General features: G+C 36.5%; 2 protein-coding genes across 3 annotated transcripts; one reads left to right on the forward strand and one right to left on the reverse strand.

The window, feature by feature from the left end:
• The first annotated feature begins 673 nt into the window (after positions 1–673).
• Positions 674–17,010, forward strand: LOC132133054 (engulfment and cell motility protein 3-like). 2 transcript variants are annotated; one of them, XM_059545745.1, is made up of 21 exons: positions 674–864; positions 3,176–3,277; positions 5,218–5,258; positions 5,359–5,431; positions 6,190–6,240; positions 6,422–6,591; positions 6,692–6,791; positions 6,959–7,110; positions 7,654–7,732; positions 8,135–8,185; positions 8,628–8,750; positions 8,835–8,957; positions 9,060–9,164; positions 9,271–9,379; positions 9,827–9,963; positions 13,594–13,757; positions 14,323–14,435; positions 14,517–14,621; positions 14,721–14,800; positions 15,218–15,298; positions 15,455–17,010. In XM_059545745.1, exons 2-21 carry the CDS (start codon positions 3,200–3,202, stop codon positions 15,665–15,667), a joined length of 2,148 nt encoding a protein of 715 aa, XP_059401728.1. In that variant the 5' UTR covers positions 674–864; positions 3,176–3,199; the 3' UTR covers positions 15,668–17,010. The 2 variants fall into 2 exon arrangements, with proteins under 2 accessions (XP_059401728.1, XP_059401729.1); XM_059545746.1 differs by lacking the exons at positions 674–864; positions 3,176–3,277; positions 5,218–5,258; ... (10 more) ...; positions 9,271–9,379; positions 9,827–9,963 and adding an exon at positions 11,459–11,586.
• Positions 17,011–17,415: 405 nt separating this feature from the next.
• On the reverse strand, positions 17,416–21,912 carry LOC132133573 (uncharacterized). Its single transcript, XM_059546457.1, has 8 exons — positions 21,575–21,912; positions 20,770–20,871; positions 20,342–20,656; positions 19,202–19,873; positions 18,485–18,703; positions 18,183–18,395; positions 17,854–18,071; positions 17,416–17,774 (listed from the first exon to the last, which is right to left on the reverse strand). The coding sequence occupies exons 1-8, from the start codon at positions 21,599–21,601 to the stop codon at positions 17,606–17,608; spliced, it is 1,935 nt and encodes a 644-aa protein (XP_059402440.1). The 5' UTR covers positions 21,602–21,912; the 3' UTR covers positions 17,416–17,605.
• Between the last annotated feature and the right edge of the window lie 2,365 nt (positions 21,913–24,277).

A 24,277-nucleotide genomic window follows, 5' to 3' on the forward strand; every position in this document is an offset into this window, starting at 1 on the left:
TCTGTTGTAGTGTAGTGGTTAAAAACTTAACAGTGAGTTTTTGCAGCCCTCAAAGATTGATCTGAAATACTACCATTCTGCTTTAAGGCACCAACCTTGGGTTTTTGGATGCTAACTTAAATGTAGTCAATTAAGTATAAATAGCATTGTTTAGCTATTATATAAGGAAAAAGTTTTCAGTTATCACAGCCGTTAAAGCAAGTTATTTTATCTTTCAGTAATAATATAATAGATAATAATAGCAGCATTGTTTGTTTGGGTTAGGATAATTATATACATCAACAAATCTATTTTTATACTTCATTGTAGATTTAAATATTGCAAAAACGTAAGTTTTGTTTTACATTTATTTAAGGTTCCATTTTAATTTACTATTGAAGATACTGTTTTAATAGTTTGTATTGGTGATTAAAAAAACTAATAAAACTGCATTAATATATAATTATATAATAATGAAATGGTCAATAAACCATTTTACATAAATTATTAGATACTGTTGTGTATACTAAAGGATATTAATCCATGAAAATACACTGATGTAAAAAAAAATAAAAATAAAAAGAGGGTCTCCCCTCTCCCTCTGGGTCCCTCGGAAAAAACAAACAAAAAAAAAACGATTCCCATAAACTTTTGGAGAGAGTCGGGTCTTCGCTCCCTCCTCCAGGGGGCGGGAGGGACTAAGTCAACCCGGAACTGTGAATGTGATCAATTAGAACGCTCCGAAAACTTTGGACGAAATGTAACAGCCGATCGTTCGAAAACAATCAAATCACTGTCGCCGTTTCGCGCGAACAAAGCAAATGTTTATCCGCTCCGCCGCCGCGCGATCTCAAAGAATGTGATTTTGTTCCTGTTTTCCCACAGGTAAGACGAAAGGAAATAACTTTTGTTCGAAACACTTTGGCTGTTACTTCTCTCGAACGTTAAAAAAAGTCAAAACCTATTTAAACGTGTACATGTTTACATTCACATAATCTTTATGCATTGGAAACTCATTGAACTGTAGTTATGAATAGAACAACGAAGCTTCAAACGCAAGTTTGTTTCGGTTGGTACTTGAAGGCTGTAAGCTCTGTATGCTCAGTCGGGCTTATATGCAAATTCTTTTTAATTGACTTTTTTTTCCCTTTAAATCTTTTGTATCTGACATCAGTTATTAGTGAATAAAATAAATAATCTTCAGACCTGGAACTAATAATCTTCCTAGCATTTTTGGATTTGCCAAAGTAGGATTTGATTGAGAAATCCAGTGAAACTTTGCAGAAAGAGTGTGTGATGTCTGTTTTGGAGGTTACTGGTCTGTCAGAGGGTGGTGCAGATGAAATTCCAGGCAGCCTGATTTCTTCATACACTCCCACTGAAGATCAGACTCAAAGGCCAGGGATCAGTTGGGAATACTGTCAGTGGATTCTAAAGTAGTTGGTGTAACTCTTTTTGACAGTTTCTTTCTTGTTGTAGCTATTTCTCAACCCCCCAAAAAATAATAAAATGCACTGGCAGCAAGGCTGTCACAACTTCTCTCTGAGCGTGCTGAGGCATGCTGGGAATGGAGTCTGGGAAACACAAACATTCAGTCTGTGTCAGGAGCTCTTACCCAAAGCCTTAGATGGAAGGCTGTCTTACGAGTCATTTAATCAGCTTGAAAAAGCTCAGTTATATGTGGAGGTCTTTAATCATGTGGTTTAGATTAGTTAACTTTCTGAGAATAATCGGTATAACTCACAGAGTTATGATTGAAGTTTTAGCTGAAATTTGGTTATGGGTCCATTTTGTGTCTTTCATTGTCCAAGGAAAAAAAACAAAGAACGCTTTCCCCTCTTCCGATGCAAAGTCTTCCAAGGACACACATGAAAGTACTTGAGTCTGTTTAACAATTGGGCTGAGGCTTCTTAATATAGCAGCAGCTGTGTAGATGTGCATATAGACGTAGAACCTATAGTTTCAGCCACAGATGGCACACTCATGGGCCGCCCACAGTCTGTACACTCACTATCTGATGCATATTGCATGCAATCACACACTGAAATCACACACTTCTTTCTGATATTTGGAGAAATATCTCCATGTTGTTTATCCATACAATGAATATCATAGGTCCCAATAATGTTTCGGACCCAATATAGAAACTAATATTCTTTAAGGTATCTGCTAACCACAGAAAAAAGAAAGTCATACAGGTTTGGAGGGACTTTACTGAATTTTAATTTTGTCTGGGCTGTTCCTTTTAAGTTATATGTTTACAGTACTTTTGAGGAAGAAGAATATGCATGGTTATTATTGACGTCAAATCCTTGAAATATAATGAGAGTTTTGTTTTTGAACACTTAACATCAAGTTAACTAGATATTCATGAGCAGCACTGTATTTTCTCTTTTATTGTGACCTGCAGAAGACAGTAATTCATGCAGGTTTGGAACGTCATAAGGGTAAATAATTAAAGAATAAAAATTTTAAGCACTTTAACATTTTTTTTACCACTGTTTACTATATGACAGTGTAAAAATTAACTGTGGTACCTTCACCCAAAAATGAACAATTCTGCCATTATTTCCACACCCTTATGTTGCTCCAAACCTGAATGAGTTTGTTTTCTCTATTGGATACAAAAGCTGATATTTTGAAGAATGTTGGGAACCGAACAGTTGATGGCCCCCATTGAGTCCCATAGTATGGAAATATACAATGGGAGTCAAAGGAGACCAGCAATACTTTTTGTAAATGATGACAGAGTTATCATTTTTGGGTGGACCATTCCTTTCATGGTGATAGTCACAAGTGTAGGAGGCAAGTAGAAAACAAGCGCACTCACCATTAGCACTCACTACCATTAATCCCAGCATGCTGACTTAATGTAACATAAAGCACAACCTGCGAGAGACACACAAGTTCTCTTTTTGAAAGAGGAAGACTGTAAACACACAACACCCACAGTTACCCACAGTCAGTGACGCATTTATCATCCTGGCACTTATCCACTCTTCACCTCGGTGACATTTCAGTATGTTTTGAAATATATCTGAGTACTTGTGTTTGGTTGGCACAGTTGCTCATACACTTTGAAATGAAATGTATACACTATTAAACCCTGCATAGTATGTGTTTGTATCCATTGTTTGAATACTTGTAGGTTGCTTTTAGTGTTTATTTCCTGATTTCCTCACCCTTTCTCTTTCAGGGTTGTAGACGTACATTTTTCAACATGCCGCAGCAAAAGGATATAGTAAAGATTGCCATTCAGATGCCAGGCGCATACCCACAGCTCATTCAGCTAGACCAGGTGAGGCCTTCGTTGTGCACTTCCTGTCATAAAAGGGATGTTGACCAGTGTACATGCAACAGAGTGAAACTTTGAGTTACGAGAAACTTGGGTTATTCATTCTTGCTTACAAGTGCAAAATATGTGGAAAGTGTAAATAGCAAGGATAAGTTTTGTTATAACAGCTTTCACTGTGATATTTGAAATCAGAGATACGTTTGTGTCCAAGAATAATAGTGATCATTTCGTTTGATTTTCTCTGTATTGTATGAGAATTATGACACTATATTCCAATTCGTTACTCCTTTAATAACCTGTCCTCGGTAATGAATAATAAATTAAATTATATATTAAACTTGAGAAAACATAGATATATAGATGCATATAAACATGGATCTTTTAAAACACCATTACTATGTTCTCAAGTAATAAGTCTATATTTAGGCTATAAATAAAATAATTTCTGAAATGAATATAATATATATAAATATAATATATAATGATATTATTATTATTATTTATTAATCATTTTTATTTGGACTGAGATGTCTTGAACTCCAGAATTCGGTTTTAAATGAAGCGAGACCGGATTTAGTTTAAAATTTTAGTTTTACAGACCAAATTTTATATTTTATTTAATAATATTATTACTTATTTTTTATATTTCCTTTTTATTTATTGTTTAATGTACCATATTTATTTACTTTTTTTCTTCTATTTTTTTTCTTCTATTTTTGCTATGAATATAGCCGTGGTAGATGGCATGGCGCTAAATTATAAACAGTCTTTCATTTCGTTTGAATTGCCATTTTTATTTTGAAATGGTCTGTCAGAAAAAATGTTGTCTTATTTTAAGATTTTGTTTTAAAGTTGTTTTTGGGAAAACATTGGGAAATACAAAATGGTTACTGTATTTAGTAAACTTTCTTATTATATAATTGTAATTAGTTAATCACAGGCAAAATGGAAGAAAAAAATTATTTTATTATTACATATTTGTAATTAAAATTGATTTTGTCTGTAATATCAAAGACTTTCTGCTTCTTACAAATCATAACCAGTTAGTTCATTCTCAGTTGTTTTGAAAAGGCTCATATGGGTGTCTACCTTCTTGAAACAAAAGGAAAAATGCCGAATACATTCAGTATCTTCAGAGGCTTTGATCTTATTGTTTGGGACGTCCTAACAGAATATGTTACTGTCTTAAAGACCCACCAATGTCAAAGAAGCTCTCCTTTGGGTTTTCTAAACCATGAGACAACTGGGTTGAAATATGAATGAACCTGTTGCTCGACTCTGATTGGTACATAAGGATTAGTTAGAAAGAACCTCAAACCCCCAGTGACCTTTCCTTCTGCATTTCCTGGACCACTAATTATAGGCCACTGATTGGTCTACCGTGGAACACCGAAATGTCTGAACGATGAGCCGCAGGAACTGCCACAAATTATGAGATATTTCAGATGTTGACTTGGTAGAAGCTTTTCCCTTCTTAAATTGTCACTTGTGTTGTTATGGTTGAAATGCTTTAAGACGAAATAGTGAGCATTCATGTCTCTGTTGATATTTTCTAAAGTTTAACAGTAAAATGCATTTGAATGAATAATTCCGGTAATGTGAAATGTATTAATAATACATAAATATCATTAGGGTTTAGGGAGCCACACCACACATGACACATTTACACCTTGGATTAAAAACATTTTAAAAGACTTATTGACCCACATACCTTCATCCCGATGTCATTTCCTGTTTTGTCATTTGAATAAGAATTTTAATAAATAGTGACAAAATATTTTTTTCCCCCAGAAATTAAAAATATGCTCATCATAAAGGATGTGTGAATTACATTTTAATGTGTTTTTGAATAGATGAATAGATAGACAAAGAAAAAGGCATCACCTTTTTGTCTTGTTAGCTAGTGTACACTGAATTCATTTCGTAATTTTCTCTTATTTCAGAAAAAGCCCCTCACCGCTGTCATAAAAGAGGTTTGCGACAAGTGAGTGTGTATTTTTGAGGTGTTTGTGTGTTTTTCCATTGCTCAAATGTCCATGTATGTTTTTCCATGATGTAAAATACCTATTGTATTATTTTTGAAGGTGGAATCTTCCGGGTCCTGACAACTATGCTCTGCAGTATGCAGATGGGATCCAGACGTACATCACTGAATCCGTAGGTCATTTCCACCATCTTGAGAGTATAAGTGTGTGTGTGTGGAGACTTTAATCTAGTACTGTGTGCTTCACTTTATTTGTTGTTGATCTTGGGAGAGGTCAGACATGGACTTCATGTTGTGGTTGTGTTTGTCTGTTTCTGTCCATCTGCATCCTGGGGGTGTGTCTGTGAGAGTTGATGAAAGTGTGTAATATCATTCATCTGTATCATCAGATGTGCGTGTGAATGAAGTGAGAGTGTGGAGATTGTGAGTTCCCAGATGAGTAGAGGCAAAGTCTTGAATTACAGTTGTGCGCACAAACCACCAAACCTTGGGCTGTGCTCCAAATGGGTTTTTGGACACCCTAAACAGAGCCCTTCGAGTGCCACCATCATCAAGCAGCATCTGTAGCAGATTTCCAGACACTCACTCTGAAAGTTTAAAAATAAACTAGAATAATGACGCATTACTATAGACAAAAACAACACAACGTGTCGTGAATCCTCTTCCATATTTAATAAACACTGTACTTGTTTACAGTGCCTGTGTCTGTCTTGACTGTTTTCTTTCTGTTCTTTCTTGTTCTTCATGTATTTTTTTTGTCTTTCTGCCCTTATCTGTATCTAACTCTCTATGTCTTTCTGAGGTTTTTTGGTTTCCTGCTGTCTGTTTGTTTTTTTATTACACACATTTGTGTCAGTGATAATGATGTCGGATATGAATAATATCACTTCCTGTATACTGACTGTTGGCCACTTTATGACTTTTGTTTCAGAACCGCCTAGACATCAAAAATGGCAGCATCCTGCGTTTAACCAAAGCACCAGTGAGTGTCACACAACCCCATGTGCACAAAATGGTCATTTTGCTTCCAGAGTTTGACAGCGACTGTATTAAACATGTGTAGTGTAATCTAAACGCATCCGATCATTCAGTCTTTGTCAACCACAGAACCATGTAATGGCCATGTTTTCTTGCTCGGTGATTTAAAAGAGTGTGTTTGTCAGGGCCGTTGTGCTGAAGATCTGTATAAAGGCATTCAGAGCTCAGACTCGGGCGTGCGCTGTGACTCTCTGAAGCTGCTGGCCGATGTTTCCACCGACATCACATTCGCTCAAGAGTTCATCAGCCGTGATGGGCATTCCCTGCTCGTCAAAATAGTGGAGGACGCTCACGAGTCAGTTTCTGTCTTTTCTCTGTCTTCAAGTGTTTTATTGCTGTCCAAAGTTGAGATTAAACCAGTGAAAGTATGATTTTTATTTATTTTTTTTCTCCAGGGCTCCTCTGATAATGACACACACTCTCAGTGCTTTCATGGAGCTCATGGATCATGGGATTGTGTCCTGGGAGAATCTGTCCAGTGTCTTTATCAAAAAGGTACTAAAGCTCCATAATACTGTACGAACACTGTAACAATTCATCCGGCTATCAGTAAATGTCTTTAGTCTTTAGCTACAATTCTTGCTATAAAGAGACCATTGACTTCCTCAATAAAATTCTAGTATCACCTATATCAGTTTTTTTTATCTATTCAATTTTTACAGATCGCCAGTTTTGTGAATGCAAAGGTTCTGGACGCGTCTATCCAGCAGGTGTCCCTGGCGATCCTGGAGAGCATGGTGCTCAGCAGCAATAGTCTGTTTCATGAGGTCAAACAAGAAATCACCCTCGAGAGGCTCATTTCCCATCTGCAGGTGTAAGTACAGAAGGGTGCTTGATCAATCGGCAGTTTGTTTGCTTGATGAGTGTGAGAGAAGAGCTACAATAATCGAGGCTGTGAAAGACACCACATAGATGACAATAGAGACGATAATGATTCTATATTGAGGTTCATTTATACTGAAAACAGTGACTAACAGTTTCAACAGTAGATGTTTAATACTGGTTCTCATTGCTTAATACAACCGTAATAATGGTACATTTTTCGAGGTAATTTGAATATCAGCAGCTATGTATGTATTATTATCATTATATTCATATTACTTAGCAGCTACATTAAATTCAAAGTGCATTTTAAGGGAATTGTTTCTAGAGGGCGTCATTGTCCTCATTTCTGCTTTAAACACAAATAAAAATGTTACTTCCCTTGTCATGCAAGTGAACGTTTCTTCCTCTTTCTGAAAATACCTTTTGGTTGAGCTCATCACGTAGATATTAAATCATGTTTAAGATAAGAATGTGTTGGATTTTTATGCTTTTAATTTTCCCTGCTTTTTTCGATCGTCTGAATGGACTGTAGAACGAACCAGCAGCTGCAGACTAAGGCCATGGCTCTGCTGATGGCGATGCTGCTGGCTGGCGGTGAGGCAGACCGACAGGTGAGAGGATGAGAGGTTTTTGTTTTGTATTTCTGTCTTTTGGGATATCAATAGTGCAATATTTAGTTAAAGGCTAAATATTGGTGATTGAGAACTATTTTGCTAGTGGACAATTAATATTAGATGAAAGTGTGATTCAATTTCGCCATCACCGAAATAAATTGCAGATATTAAAATAAAGATATTAAAATAGATAACAGTTGGTTTAAATCGTAATTATAAAGTATCTTACTTACCTCAAATGTTTGAACAGTAGTGTATTTTTTGTGGCTTTTAGGTAAGCATTTATAGTTGGAAAATATTTTTTCAGTTTGTTCTCCATGTGCAGGTAATTGATTCTTGGACTCAGGAAAAAAAAACTTATTTTAAGTGTTTCTGATTTTAAACTTGAAATCGTTTCAGGAGCTCTTTGAATTTCTTGAGAAGAGGAACCTGCGCCAGTATATTCACAAGGTGAGAAGGTTTGGAACCTCTCGGTTATTTATACAATACTTCACATGACACTGTACATTGTAAAAAGCACATATCAACTTTCACAATTTTTTCTTTTTCTCTATATTTCATTACTATATTGTTATTTATAATTCATTGTCTCTTCTCTTTATTATTAGTGTTTTAATACCTTAAATGATATGTATGTCTGCAATATGTTTGTACTTTCTGTACTGGAAGCTCCTGAAATCAAGATGAATTCCGTGTGTGTGTGTGTGTGTGTGTGTGTGTGTGTGTGTGTGTGTGTGTGTGTGTGTGTGTGTGTGTGTGTGTGTGTGTAAGCACACTTGGCAATAAAGCTCTTTCTGATTCTGATGCTTTATTCTGATACAGTTAACATTTCCCATTGCATCATAATCACGTTTAACATTAAATGTATTAACGTAACTGATGCTTTTTGCAGAACATCATCCACAGTTCTAGTTTGGTTGGAGATGAGATGGCCCATTACCTCTATGTGCTGCAGACGGTCCGTCTGAACCACCTGGAGGCCCGTATGAGGACACCTCTGGACTGCTACAACCAGGTTTACTAAGTTTCATTCTGCATCTTCAATTGATTTGCTTTGCGCACCTTTATTTCTCACACACATTTCTCTGGTGTCCTTCAGGAGCAGAGGGACATGCTTCATGGGCTCAGACAGGCCGCGTTTGAGACAGAAAGTGAGAGCGGTCTGAGTAACGAACGTAGACGTTCCCTCTGCGCTAAAGAGTTTAAGAAACTCGGCTTTTCTGTGAGTGCTACAAAAATGTTTTAGCGTGAAAGTGTGAATACTGCACCACATCAAACCTCAAAGCTTACATTTAAAGGTGTTTCTTGTGTTGGTGTGGATCAGAATAACAGTAATCCTGGTCTGGACCTGAGCCGGTGTCCCCCGGGTCTCCTGGCGTTGGACACTATGGCGTATTTTGCTTCTCGTTACCCTGACGCATACAGCAGGGTGAGTCAGCCCACGTGGATTTGTTGTTATGTAATGCAGAAAAATCCTTTTTGGAGCCACTGTATTAGTATGTATCAGCCCATAAGTCTTTGTCTCACTGTCTCAGTTTGTGCTGGAGAACAGCAGCAGAGAGGACAAACATGAGTGTCCGTTTGCCCGCAGCAGCATTCAGCTCACTCTCATCTTGTGCGAGATCTTGCGCATCGGAGAACCCCGTGAGTGAACTGACACAGCACTGGAGATGGTGGCGATGATCAGATGATTTTATAGCTTAGGTTATGACCTGATGGGGAAAAACGTTGCCTTGATATGACTTTTCATCACTTAAAATGGTGCACACTTTTCAGATCAACATTCAGATACACTATACTTCTATTCATCACAGTCCTTTTTTTTGCTTCAATTTAAAGATGTCTATTAAGGCTCATCCTGAGTATTTCTAAATGTGAAAAACCTATAATAGATTTATAGGTGGATAATGTTTTTATTTATTAACTTATCATACTTTTCTCACTTATGTCCCTATGTAATTTTATATATATACTGCTCTGTACTTGTACTCTGCATAATGACAATAAATTTGAATCTAATCTAATATATACATATACATTATATATACTTTATGTTTCCATATACTAATTTCACCCGTGTCTTTTCCACAGCCTCTGAGACCGGCTCGGACTATCATCCCATCTTCTTTGCTCAGGACCGACTGCTGGAGGAGCTTTTCTGCATCTGCATTCAGCTCCTCAACAAGACGTGGAAGGAGATGAGAGCCACGCAGGAAGACTTTGATAAGGTAGCTCATCACCTCCACCATCTCTGGTAGGGACTTTTTCACATCCTCTTTCCTTTCATCATGTTGGTCAGCACTTACCAGCTCTAACCAGTGTTACTGCTGACTAAAATGATTACAATCAATCATTTTGTTACTTGAAATAAAACCAAATACAAATATTAGACACACGAAAACGTAAACTTTATTTCACAGTTTCCAAGGCAACAGTTCAAAGTTTCATACAAGTCGAATTACGAAAGTTAAATTAAATGACAAAAATTTGACAATAAATTAAAACTAAAGATGAATAAAAATGACTAAAGTACAAACTAAATTAATAAACAAAACTGCTGGAAATTCAGCTTAGCAATCACAGGAATAAAATGAAATACTGACCACAAACGTTTGATCATTCTTTTATTTTATAGCAATTAAATTTTAAATAATTATTTTACCAAATTTATCAGAAATATTGACTGAATTTGATACGTAATATTCTTACTAAAGGCAGCTGTGTTGCATGATTTGTCAGATTATCATGACTGAAGTAAAGCTTTACAAAAGAGTAAATTCTGAAATAAAATCAATTACATTATGGACATAAAATGCGCTGTGAATGCTGTTTCATGTTGGCTTTAAAGACTCATAAAGTCATGAGGAACCCAGTGTATTTTTCACGTTTTATTGCCTATTATTTTGAAAGTGTATTTCTCATTTCTTGAAAGCTTTAATTATGAATTGAATCACACCGCAGACGTATCTGAGAAGTGTCCAGCTGCAGCAGTGATTCATAGTTTCTAGAACAAATGGATATTGATCGGTTCATCTGGATGTGTCTGAGAAACGTCAAGCTAGTGGAATGACAAGCATGCTGCTTCTTGACAAAAGAGACAGACGGCTTCTTTAAGTGCTTTTGTGCATATCAACATTCTTGTCCTTACTGCAGCCTAAACTATTCAGCAGTGGAACAAAACAGACCTCTGCTTAATAAACGCTTTCAGGCCGTAAACCTCGTGACCTCTGTGACCTTTGGGATGGAGCGAGTGTCCAGCTGACCAGCCTGTCTTTTGTTTTCGCTGATTACCCCCCACCCCACCCCACCACACCAACCTCGTGGCCAGGGACTTTATAAAGGGGTATTAGAAGAACAAAAGGAATCCCGCTCCCTAGCAGAAATACACATCAGCAGTAAACCACATCCCAAAAATAGCTTAGCATTTTTACTGTATAACCTGGTCTTTTTGTCTTTGTTCTGGAAGGGCTTTGAAACATGAATATGTTAAGAAACTTGCACGTATTTAACGATTCAACGGTTTTTTTGACCTCAAACTTGAGAAAAGTAGTCAAAGTTGAGCTCTTGTTTTGCCTCTGAAGGGAAATTAGTCAGTCACACTGTGTGTGTTTTCTAATAACTTCAACGCTTTTTTCCTCTCTTTCTTTGAACCCTGACTGTGCTGTTTCTCTTTAACGACTGTTATAGTTGCTAGCATATTGCTGAGGCCTTTGTGAATTATTGGTGGGCATCTAGAGGGAGGGACCATACACTCTCTCTAACACATACACACACCCAAACACCAAAACACACACACACAGTGTCGCTGTGGTTGTGAGGGGGCCGCAGCTGCTGCTTTCACTACAGCTGAGGTAGGATGAGAGTTTGTCTTTGTGTTATTGGATATGGGACAGAATAAATATTTTCGTTTTATTTTAATAAGCAAGATATGGAGGAAGATGTAGATGATGTCATGTGGTTGTATATATATTTGAGTAGCATTGTGTCATTTATATAATTGAACTCTCCTTTGCATGATGTTGATGAACATGTTATGCATATTTGAAATTAAGTAGTAAATAATAGTGATGGGAAAACTTTAAAAAAGTCTTAAAAATAGTTTAAAAGCTTTTTCTGACATTGTGCATAACTCAGAAAATCTAACAAAAATGGCATTAAAATTTCATTTTTTTTTTTTTTATAAATTTCATAAGAAAATGTTGGGAAGTCATGCAAATTGTGTTTTGTGGAATTGCTTAAATGTTAACATGCACAAAAATGCTGAAATTTAAAAACGTATTACGTAATATTTTCTTAACGTGCGAGTGACAAAGAAGTTACAATCAAATGTTAACTGACCAAGTGTCCAGTGTTTTTTGACAATTAATTAACCTGAAAATCACTGATTACTTAACCTGACCGATATATATCTGTCTGTCGCATATACTCTACTGTTCAAAAGTTCAGGGTCCATCTTTATTTAAATTAAGATTTTTATTCTGCAAGGGACCATTCAATTGATTAAAAGTGACGTAAATGTTTCTATTTCAAATAAATTGTTCTTTTAAAGGTTCTGTTAATCAAAAATGTTATCGTGGTTTCCACAAAAATATGAAGCAGCACATCTGTTTTCAACATTGATAATAATAAGAAATGGTTTTTGAGCACCAAATATATATTGCATATGAAGGAAAATTCTGCTTTGCCATCACAGGAATAAAAAAAAACTTTTTTGAAAAAAACATTTCACAATGTTATTTGACAGCCATGTCCAGGACCAAAAGTGTGTGTATGTATGTATGTATGTATATATATATATATGTATATATATATATATGTATATATATATATATATATATATATATATATATATATATATATATATATATATATATATATACACAGACCAAAAGTGTGGACACACCTTCTCATTCAAAGAGTTTTCTTTATTTTCATGACTATGAAAATTGTAGATTCACACTGAAGGCATCAAAACTATGAATTAACACATGTGGAATTATATATGGAATTATATACATAACAAAAAAAGTGTGAAACAAATGAAAATATGTCATATTCTAGGTTCTTCAAAGTAGCCACCTTTTGCTTTGATTACTGCTTTGCACACTCTTGGCATTCTCTTGATGAGCTTCAAGAGGTAGTCACCTGAAATGGTCTTCCAACAGTCTTGAAGGAGTTCCCCGAGAGATGCTTAGCACTTGTTGGCCCTTTTGCCTTCAGTCTGCGGTCCAGCTCACCCCTAAACCATCTCGATTGGGTTCAGGTCCGGTGACTGTGGAGGCCAGGTCCCCATCACTCTCCTTCTTGGTCAAATAGCCCTTGATGCCTTCAGTGTGACTCTACAATATTCATAGTCATGAAAATAAAGAAAACTCTTTGAATGAGAAGGTGTGTCCAAACTTTTGGTCTGTACTGTATATATATTCTATTTTCAAAAATGTTCGGACTTGCGTAACACTTAAATGTTGTTTTATAATGTGCTTTTATATAATATGGTTTTGCATCTCTCTGGAGCAAAACATGTAAAAGATAACTTCAGTGTCTCCGTTGGCAAGCATTTAACGTTACTCTCTTCCAGTTGAGTGAGCGTGCAGTTCTGTCTGTTTCACCGCTGGATACTCACTGCAGGAGAGACCCATCATTTCATTGTTCGTTTGTCCTCCCCCGCTGTTTTATTCAGGTTTCCCCATCTCCCCTTTTAAATTCGCCTCCATTTCTCTTGACTTGAACCCCAGAGACATGTTATTGAGGGGTGAGCGAGGTCAATCGGTCTCCGTATGTATAGTCATCAGTGAGACGGAGATGCTGTGGGACTTTTTCAGACAATCACACGATTTGATCTTGTGCTTTCTCTAAAGGTGATGCAGGTCGTCCGGGAACAGATCACCAGGACTCTGTCCAGCAAACCCACGTCTCTGGAGCTCTTCAAGAATAAGGTGAACGCACTGAACTACAGCGAGATTCTTAAACTGAGACAGACGGAAAGACTCCACCAGGAGGAGACGCTTGCTCCACCTGTGCTGTAAGTACTGTACTTTAAATATTTGAATCAAATGAGCTAATTGCTTAAATGGTTCATGCTTCTCAAAATTAGTACTGTAATATTGTTGCTAGTTTGAACTTGTTTATTCATCTTGGCTAAAAGCTACTTGCTAGCGACTGTTTCCTTCTCAGAAGCTTTGTGTTTATTGTGCTTTGTGAAAATATTTCAACTCTCATCTATACTTTGTATCACCCTTCCATGTCAGTAAAAATGTCTCCAAATTTAAAAGTCATTTAAGATTAGGTAAAAACCACCTGATAGTGATTGAGTTTGCAGAGATCATCGCCTCCTAGTGGCAAATCATTGAAATATCCAACCGTTTAGAAATAGTTCTGAAGTAATGAATGCTATTTATTTATTTTTTTTACTTGTCATGTTTGTTTTTTGCTGTTTGATCACTGATCTGAAACAAATTATTCGACGAAAGGTTTCAAAGCTATACAAGGCAGTGTTTCAAAGGCACCGATCACTAACTTGATGTGTCTGGCACGGTGGCTCTGATATTGCTCCATCACATGCATTTTCTCACTGTCTTTGCATCCAGCGAGCTGAAGGAACGTCTGAAGCCAGAGCTTCTGGAGCTCATCCGACAGCAGAGACTGAACCGCCTTTGTCACGGAACGCTCTTCCGGAAGATCAGCAGCCGACGGAGACAAGGTGAGACGGCAAAATCCTCTCAGACATCAGAAAAATGTTATCATGATCTTCTGTACTATTCATTTATGTGTGTGTGTTCAGATAAGCTGTGGTATTGTCGACTCTCTCCTAATCACAAAGTCCTGCACTATGGAGATGTGGAAGAGGAGACGGAAACACCCTCCATTGAGGCTCTTCAGGAAAAGAGTCAGTCCGACTGCTAATAGAATGAGTAGAATGAACATTGTTGAGTAGGTAACCCTTGACCTTAGTCAAAGAAATGATGTCATTTTGATTTCCTCTCAGTTCCTGTCGCAGACATCAAAAATGTGGTAACTGGGAAAGACTGTCCTCACATGAAGGAGAACAAGGGAAAACAGACCAAGGTATGATGCCAAGGTTCATTCGATGATTTCTGTTCATTCATACGATTCAAAATCAACATTTACTAGAGATTCACTAATACTGTAATTCTTGGTGATAATTTATGATAATCAATTATGTGTTTAAATATATTTTTTTTATATATAAAAATAAATGCATTCAAATCAAAGTTGCATGTATGTGTTTTTAAATTTAGGTTTCACATTATAACATAACTAATTTAAAGATTTTTTAAAAGTTTCGTTCATCAAAATTGAAACTGAGCAATATCAAAATATTACTATAAATTACTATAATGTGTTGACTTAAAAAAGTGCAAGGAATAACTATTAAAGGAAAAAAATTTCAAATTTTGCATGTTTACTGATTTACACGGAGCAAAATTCCAAAAAACGCAACACTTGTGGTTGGTTTCGCAGGAGGTGTTGGACTTGGCTTTCAGCATCACATATGATGTTGAAGAGTATAGCTTGAATTTCATCGCCTCTTCCAGAACAGATGTGAGTTTAATGTATTTTTCCACTGCTGAACGTCTGGGAGCCGTTTGTTATTGTACTGTTAACTCAGTTCAAGTGGCTTGGAGAAAAACAAGTATTCTCTATTATTAGTCCTTGTTCCAGTAGCTCCAATTTCATCTTTTGGTTCTTGTCTTCTAGTTCTGTCTGTGGACGGATGGGCTCAATGTGCTTCTGGGTAAAGAGATGAGCAGTGAGAGCATGCGCAGCGAACTAGAGATTCTCCTCTCTATGGAAATCAAGCTCCGCCTTCTTGATCTGGAAAACGTCCAGATCCCAGACACAGCACCGCCAATCCCCAAACCACCCAGCAACTTCAACTTCTGCTACGACTTCAGCCAAGCCGAACAATAACACAAGACCCATGGTGGTCTGCAGTAGCTACTGCATTACTAAGACAGGTAACAACTGGAAATGGCCACTCAGTGGCAGCAGAAATGCAAGTTTTCAGAATGCGAGACATTTGATAGTATTATTTATTCTCCTTGAAACTCCTAAAATAGACCTGTCTGAAATTCTCAGGTCTAAATGCACACTTTTTGTGGTAATTTTCCCCTTTTTACTTATTTAACTTCTACCAAAATTGTACTAAAAGGCATTAAATTGCATCAAGCAGCTTATTTGGGAGGGAATAAAAGATTTGGATGTGTTATAAACATTAATGCTTAATGTTGGCATCCCTATTGATTCCCTTCAGTGTTTGAGACTGATATTGTACTCATCTGGTCCGATATTATACAGTTTAACATTTAAAACAATTGCTTATTAATAGTTGGATTTGAAAGACCATTTATGTGCCTATAGCATTTCATGTTTCTGTTTCAGTATGAAACTCATACTGATGCATGGATGTTGCATTATTAGGTGCACTTAAAAGGTCTGTGCTGGATTACATGGGTGATCAAAGAATTTGGTACTGAAGTGGGAGTAATCTCCATCTGGAACGTGTTTTGGAGATTTAATATGTTTTATGTGTTATCAGAGGACTAGTTTGGCCAAGTGGTTCGGAGGCACTCTTTGAATATATTGGTGATTTGATACTTTCAGCTTTGTCACAATCACACTTGATCTACATAATTTCACTTTTTTTTTGGTCCAACTAATCCGTTTTGATATAGCCAGTTTCTCTTTAAAACAACTATCTGTGTAGGATTTTACATCAGTATTTTGTATGGGAGATAATCATGTTTCTGTTTTAAAAAGATTTTGTGGCATTTTATCAAGAATTGGATTTTATCCACTTATTGTTTTGGCTAAAGATCTAAATGTGGTTTTATCGCTACATAACAAGCACTTCATATAGTATGTTGATTTATAATGCATAAAATTGTATCAAGATCAAAAATATATAATTCAAATTTTCTGGGGTGCCATTGTAAAATGCATTAATGGAGCTGACAACTTTAATGTGTACAAAATACGCAGGATTTGCTGTAAAGACTTGTGTAATCCACTGATCCACTTGTGTTCTTTTGTGGTTTTCACAAATCTAATGACATTGATTTAGCAGGAAACAAAAAAACAATCCATGTACTGTATTTGCTGTTTTGTATATAGCTTTACTTGTTAAACTTTTGGTTTTGCGTGACTTTCTTGATCAATGATGTAGCCATTTTACCAGCTGACAATGGTACGTGATATTAATTGAAGATTTCTTTATCCTTTTGTTTGGAATAAAAGAATATATATTATTATAATAGTCTTAATGTCTTTTATTGTGTATATTCATTCATTATAAATCTGTCACTGGTTGCGCTGTTTGCATGTGGAGCCCGTGAGGAGACAAAACACCGCTGTAAAGTGTGGCTTCAGAAAGACTGCACATTCAAATTACAGTGGGATAAAATAATTTAATGAATAGATAAAAAATAAAAATGTCGTATTTATTTATTATCTACTAATCAATAGCAGATCATGTTTACAGTACTACTGGAGTATCGTACTTTGAAATGTTTGGGTCCTCAGTTTCATTCAAACGCAGTGATTCACAATATTAATACAATTACAGTCCTATGCAAAAACAATACAGCATTTAGTAATTGATAACTCACTATTTCATACCAGAGTTAAAAGTGCTTTAAATATATTTTCATATGATGCATTTTCACTGTATGGAGTGCAACAGTCGGGTTCCAGAAGTAAAAGCTCTATTCATGTAGTTATTTCCTTCAATTTTGCCTTTAAGTCTTTTTGTCTATCTTTAAATCTCTACAGAAGAAATGAATGGAATTACTTCTGGAAGCAACACTGCTAAAAAAAAGAGGATGTGCACTAATATACTCTATTACAGATTCATAGTACCATAGTAAAATCTGCGCCACTTGCAATGCGACACTGAACTTTCTCTAGGAAAGGCAGTCGGAACTGGAGGAGGTCCACCTGGTGCACTGTTATGTCTTTGCACATGGACACATCGAGGGTCCGGAGTCGGTCACAGTGCAGTGCAATTATGGTAAGAGTTCTACAGGAACACATTAAGCACGTTAAGCAGAGCTCATTTGTTCAGAATAAAACATGGATGACTGTATGACATCACTTACTCGTTAGTAACCATGTCACAGCCAGCCAGGAACAGATGCTGCAGTCTGTGGAGGAGCGGAAGGGCCCGTGCCATGCCCTGGTCACTGATCTGGGGACAGTGGCTGAGCGCCAGGCTGGTGAGGCTGCGGCAGTGATGGGCTACGGACACCAAGCTGTCATCGCTGATCTCAGGCAGCATAGAAAGCGAGAGACATTGCAGGTCTGGGAAACGGAGAACCTGAGGCAGCCAGGAACATTTTAGCTACTATTTGGCACTGACTACAAAAGGAAAGCTCATATCCTGTTACCAATATTTGAAAGTGCATGCTTTAATCATTGAAGTACCGACCTGTGTGATACTGGTGTCAGTTAACCTGGAGCAGGCCGACAGGTCCAGTTCCTGAAGACCCCTGAGGGCCAAAAGCGATGCTCCCTCCTGATCCCTAAAGGCCCCGAGGTCCTCTTCAGTCACGAGACGTGGCTTCTCCTGGAAAGGCAGGCTGGGAGGCTGGAAAAAGCCCATGTTCCCAAATGTCCTAGTAAAGCTTGGCCCTTTATCCTCCTTCACATTTGAGGCATATATGAGCAAATTGTGTGCAGTAACTATGAAATGTTACATTAGTCAAAAAAAAAAAAAAGGGGCAATCCCACCTCTTTGAATCTTGGATCACAATCTTTGGTGGGTTCCACCATCCCCAGCAGCCCCCAATCAGAGATCTCTTTGCACCAGCCGAGCTGCAGCACCACCAGCCCAGGCAGGTACGTTGCGATTGCATGAACGCTCAGGTCAGTGAGGCAGACACAGGATGTGAGATCCAGCTCTCTCAGGTTACGGCTGAGCAGCTGCGTCAGGGAGAACATGACTGCATCCTGTTTGAGAACACCGAGTGTTAGCAAGCCAGCCGGCAATACAAAAAAAGCTTGCAAGAATTTAAAAAAATTCAATTATACAAACCAAGAATTATATTTTTTATTACCTTAATCTACTTATTACATTTTACATTACACTTATTAATTACTATTACATTTTGATAGTATTTTATTATCAATATGAAAATGTTATAAATACTTTTGTTTATTAATACATGAAAATAAAACACTAAAAGCTAAACAGTTTTTGTTGATTAAGGCATCATATTATACTTTAAAGTATGAAAAATGGATATTATTTTTGAGATTTGTTGATTACATTTTACAGTTATTAAATTCTTAATGTTTTTAAAGAAGTGAGAGTGAGAGTTAGTTGATGGCAAAGGTAATCCAGATGTAAAAGTAGGGGAAATGAATATGAGCAAGAACATTTAAATCACTAATACTGGCCGATAATGTTCTTGTATGTAAAAGTGCCATTCAGCACTTTTGCCTCACCCTTATGTAAGCGCAGCTTCTAAGGCTCAGGGTCTCCAGCTGTGCCCTGGGCTGTGGAGAGGACAATCCCTTCACCAGGTCTGCACCACTGACATGCAGGCACTCCGACAGATCCAGACTCCTCAAGCATGGCAGCATCATCAGCATGGTCAGGCCTTTATCCATAATCTTCCAGTCCTGTGAGAGTGACAGCGACCGCAGCTCCTTCAGCTCAGTGGCCACAGCTAGCACCGTTCTACTGGTTAACTCAGTACACGCGCTGAGGTCCAGCCTCTTCAGACCGCTCTGGTGCTTGCAGAGGATTTCCATGGAGTAGTCTGTCAGCTCTTTACAGCCACGTAGACTCAGATCCTCCAGACGCAGACCGGGCACCTGAGCTATGGAGCGGAGCGACTCTGGAGTGATGCTGGTGCGACTCAGGTCCAGGCTGTGGAGCGTGGAGGCCTGCTTCTGCAAGAGACTCAGGAGGTTACGGAGGGAAACTAGAGCAGAAGAGCCAAACCCAACCGGGCAACCTCGGTATGGGTCGAACTCGAAAGCAATGTGACATCCAGCCAGGGACAGACTGCATAACCTGGGCGTGCAACTTGTCAGGCGGTTGAAAGAGAGGTCTGAGAGGTAGCGCAGATCAGACAGGTCCAGTTCCTCCAGGTTTCTCAAAGCGTTCTGGACCTATTATTGCACAAAGATTCAATGATATTAGATGACATTAGATGATAAACACCTTTATTTATATAGCATTTAATACAATAAAGATAGAGTGTCGAAGCAGCTTTACAGTGTTCAACAGGAAAAACGTGTACTGATAATGCAAGAGGACAATAGAAAAGTCAGTTTTATATATATATATATATATATATATATATATATATATATATATATATATATATATAATACAATAATTAAATTCTAAGTTATAAATTAATCCAAATAAAAAATTATACAAATATTTGTTTTATACAAATATACCTGGCACTGTGTATTATGAATATTAATGTTGGCTCTTTGAAGAATTGCTTTGTTCCTCATTTGTAAGTCACTCTGGATAAAAATGTAAATGCAATCTAGGTTTCACAACTTTATCATTTACAGTATAAAAAATGTACATTAAATTTGGAGATTAATTTTTAAAGGTGTAACCTGTCGACGGTGCTCCTCTCTAGATAGAAAAGCTCCAGACATAAAGAGGCTGTCCAGCCCCTGAAGGTCCAGCTTGCGGAGGCCGGTCAGATGTGGTAGGAGGCCCAGCAAGGAGGCCTCTGTGATGCTGCTGCCAGGTAGAGCCAACCTGTCCAAGCGAGGGCCGAGGTGAAGCCCCACCTCCAAGAGTACTTGTCTTGACAGGCTGGATCCATCAAGATGGCTAATGACTAGGCCACAGCGGGGGCGCCTTGCAAGTGCACGGATGAAGTCCAGTGAAGATGTGGAAACAGGGAACTTGAAGGTGACATTTTTCTGCAGAAAGGAACCAAAATGACAATTTTAACAGTTATGGAAGTGGGCTAACCACAAAAACAATTAATCATGTTTCAGATCATCTAGATGTTCAAAGGAAAATGAAAAAAAACCTGAAACTGGTGGTCTTGGCATGCATCGTACCAACTCTTACAGACTAGAGACGCCTCCTTTCGATCCGTTACATGAAGGAAACTCATTATATAGGAAATTATCTGGAACAGAAGGGAGAAAAGTCACAAGTTGCACTCTCTCTGGTAAATATTAAGACTAGTGACAACTATATAAATATTAAGACTAGTAACAACTATATAACAAAGGTTGGGGCAGGTTGTCACTTTCATGGTTTTAAATTTGATGTGTCTTGTATTTATTTTTTTTTTGGTTTTATTAAACTGACTGAAAAAATTCCAAGGAGTCATCTCAGAACGGTAAAATAACAACAGTAAGAAGATGTATCGATAGAGGACATCTATATGTAACTGACAAAAGTCATTTGTATACATATACAAATTTTGACAATTTTATGTGTTATGTGACAAAATATGTGTTTTTTAGTAAATATCATAAGAATATATTTATTATAATTTTTTATATTATTATATTTAGGCCACCACACACACACAAACATAAAAAAATAATCGTTTTATTTTTATTTTTTTATCCTATAATAGGCTGTTTAAAGGCAGGTTTCATTGTGATAACTTGCCCCATATACTGATATTGACTTATGAAAGAAAGAACATATACTGAGAAATATTGACTGGGGTAAAACGTGTAACGTTAACAATGTCATTCTTCATATTCATTTAGTGCTATTTATATGGAACAGTGTCAAATACATGCTATCCTAAGATTAAACCACAATGTTTTGGAAACACGTAGTCGTTAATAGGGACCCATGTTAGCTTGACTCACCTCAGTAGGTAGATGTGGACTCTCCATAACTATGAGCTCACCTCAGTCATCTGGTCTTATTTATTTTCATTGATATTAGTTTAATATCAATATTAAATCGTTGACAGAGATTAAAGTTGTGTATCATTTAATCGCTTCAGAGGCTGGCAGGTCGCAGACTGTCAACATTCGTGAGCACGAGACCATCTGATAACATTCTCCTTTTGTTCCTCCTTACACAGTATTAAGCGACGCACCAGATCCCAAGAATATCCACACCAAATTCCGCCACTTCCCAAACATTTTTAAAAATAAAATAATTACGGACACCGGAAGACCGATGGACATCACGTGCAAGAAGCGCGAAAAGCTTTCTGGGAAACGTAGTTTAATGAAAGACGAACTCTGACTTTGGATTTGTGTCGACAGATGGCGCAGTATTTAATTTAAACGTAATATGAGCACATAAATGAGCCATACACCTACATATACACGAATAACTTGTATACAGTGCCGGTGTTCGGCCTGAAGGGTTGTGGGGGCCTAGGCAAGATAATGAAAATGGGCCCCACTAGTCATAGGAATTTGATGAGAGAAGAGAAAGCACATAAAATTTCAATATTTAAGTATATAATTATGTATTAATTATAACACATTTAAGAAGCATATGTAAAATATATATATATATATATATATATATATATATATATATTAATATATATATATATATATATATATATATATATATATATATATATAGGAGTGCAAGTGAGCTTGAGTAAATAGATACACATGAAACCAAAAAATATAAATGAAGTATACATAAAAGCTAAAAAAAAAAAAAAGCATAAACAAAATAATCATACTAATATTCCTAAATGACAAGAAATAAGGTCTAATTGATGATCACAAAAAATAAAAAATTGCATTAGACATTGGATCCGGGTTTGTAATTATTTGTGACCATGTACAACAAAACTGAAGGGTCATTTTTCCAAAGGGTCATAAGGGTCAATTAAAGCTTTCCATTGATGTATTGTTTGTTAGGATCGGACAATATTTGGCTGAGATACATCTATTTGAAAATCTGGAATCTGAGGGTGCAAAAAAATCTAAATATTAAGAAAATTGATCAAAGTAATGCAAAAACAAAAGTGCTGCATGGGGTATGAAGTCTCGGTGCTCTTTGGTTGTGGGATAATAAATCTCTGAAGACAAGAACTCCAAGGCACTCGAATATCTCAGTGAAAAAAATAAAAAGCCTTTATTACATTCTTGGCTTGCTTTTTTTAAAAATGGTGAGAGGTACACCTACGCGTTGCGGCTACATGCCTTCATCAGGGTGTGTATTGCAAACAATGTCTCAGTTCATTTTACAGCAGCTAATTAATCAAATTAGAAACACCTGGTCACTCTGTGTAAAGCAACTCAAAGAGAGAAAAAAAAAAAAGGAAGGAAATTCAAATTGCATCTCTTACACAAAAGTCATAACGTGTGAAACTATCATTATAAATATAATGCATGAGAGAGAGGAAAAAAAAATTAATAAATATATCAAAACATCTCACACAAAAGTAATAAATCATGAAATTATCAGCATAAATATAATGCATGAGACAAAAAAAAGGGGAAGGAAATTCAAATTGCATCTCTTACACAAAAGTCAAAGTGTGAAACTATTATTATAAATATAATGCATGAGAGAAAAAAAGAAAAGAAAAAAAAGAAAAAAAAATATTTCAAAACATCTCACACAAAAGTAATAAATCATGAAATAATCATCATAAATATAATGCATGAGAGACAAAAGAAAAAAAAAAAATCATTTCAGAAATGGTACAAAGTCTAACTCTCCGTTTAAGCCTGGAAATGTAGTTGCTTTCAATGTATAAATCCAGAAAGACTCTCTCTGTAACAACCTATTAGTCCTATCTCCTCCCCTGATTGATTTCGGGATATGTTCAATGCATTTCCTTCCTTTTTTTTTTTTCTCTCTTTGAGTTGCTTTACACAGAGTGACCAGGTGTTTCTAATTTGATTAATTAGCTGCTGTTAAATGAACTGAGACATTGTTTGCAATACACACCCTGATGAAGGCATATAGCCGCAACGTGTAGGTGTACCTCTCACCAATTTTTAAAAAAAAGCAAGCCAAGAATGTAATAAAGGCTTTTTAATTTTTTCACTGAGATATTCGAGTGCCTTGAAGTTCTTGTCTTCAGATATTAAGAAAATTGATATTGAAGTCCTTCAAAAATTAAGTTTTGATATATTTATGGTAGGAAATTTACATATAATCTTCATGGAACATGATCTTTACTTAAAATTCTAATGATTTTTGGCATAAAAGAAAAATCGATAATTTTGATCCATACAACGACTTTTGTACTTATGACTGCTTTTGTGGTCAGGGTCACATTTAATGCACCACACTAAACTTGGCTAATATGACAAGTCTGTCTGTGATCATTGGGCATCATTGCCTTCATAAAACAAGTACTAATAAATATTATGTTTTTTTTTTTTTTTTTTTGGCACTGGAAATATACTGTTTGGATTCCGACTTCACTTTAATCTCTCTATCATTCTTTCATTTCAAATAAATTAAAAATAGCATCAGTGTGTAACAAGATTTCATGATGTTATGATAGAATATCCTCAGAGGTAAGATTAAGTCAATTCCAAAATCTGAACTTTAACAAGAAAAGTTTTTCAAACTTTTTC

This window comes from Carassius carassius, chromosome 50 (genome assembly GCF_963082965.1).
Source record: "Carassius carassius chromosome 50, fCarCar2.1, whole genome shotgun sequence".
NCBI classification, from domain to species: domain Eukaryota; kingdom Metazoa; phylum Chordata; class Actinopteri; order Cypriniformes; family Cyprinidae; genus Carassius; species Carassius carassius.

What these genes read in the sequence shown, in the direction of transcription:
- LOC132133054 (XM_059545745.1), top strand. Translation starts at nt 3,200, where the DNA reads ATGCCGCAGCAAAAGGATATAGTAAAGATTGCCATTCAGATGCCAGGC. An exon ending in TTAAGAAACTCGGCTTTTCT is followed by an intron (nt 8,958 to 9,059) that starts GTGAGTGCTACA and finishes GGTGTGGATCAG; the next exon opens with AATAACAGTAATCCTGGTCT. An exon ending in CTTGCGCATCGGAGAACCCC is followed by an intron (nt 9,380 to 9,826) that starts GTGAGTGAACTG and finishes TCTTTTCCACAG; the next exon opens with CCTCTGAGACCGGCTCGGAC.
- LOC132133573 (XM_059546457.1), bottom strand. Translation starts at nt 21,601, where the DNA reads ATGGAGAGTCCACATCTACCTACTGAG. An exon ending in GTCCACATCTACCTACTGAG is followed by an intron (nt 20,872 to 21,574) that starts GTGAGTCAAGCT and finishes CTTCTGTTCCAG; the next exon opens with ATAATTTCCTATATAATGAG. An exon ending in GAAGCTGCGCTTACATAAGG is followed by an intron (nt 18,704 to 19,201) that starts GTGAGGCAAAAG and finishes GTTCTCAAACAG; the next exon opens with GATGCAGTCATGTTCTCCCT.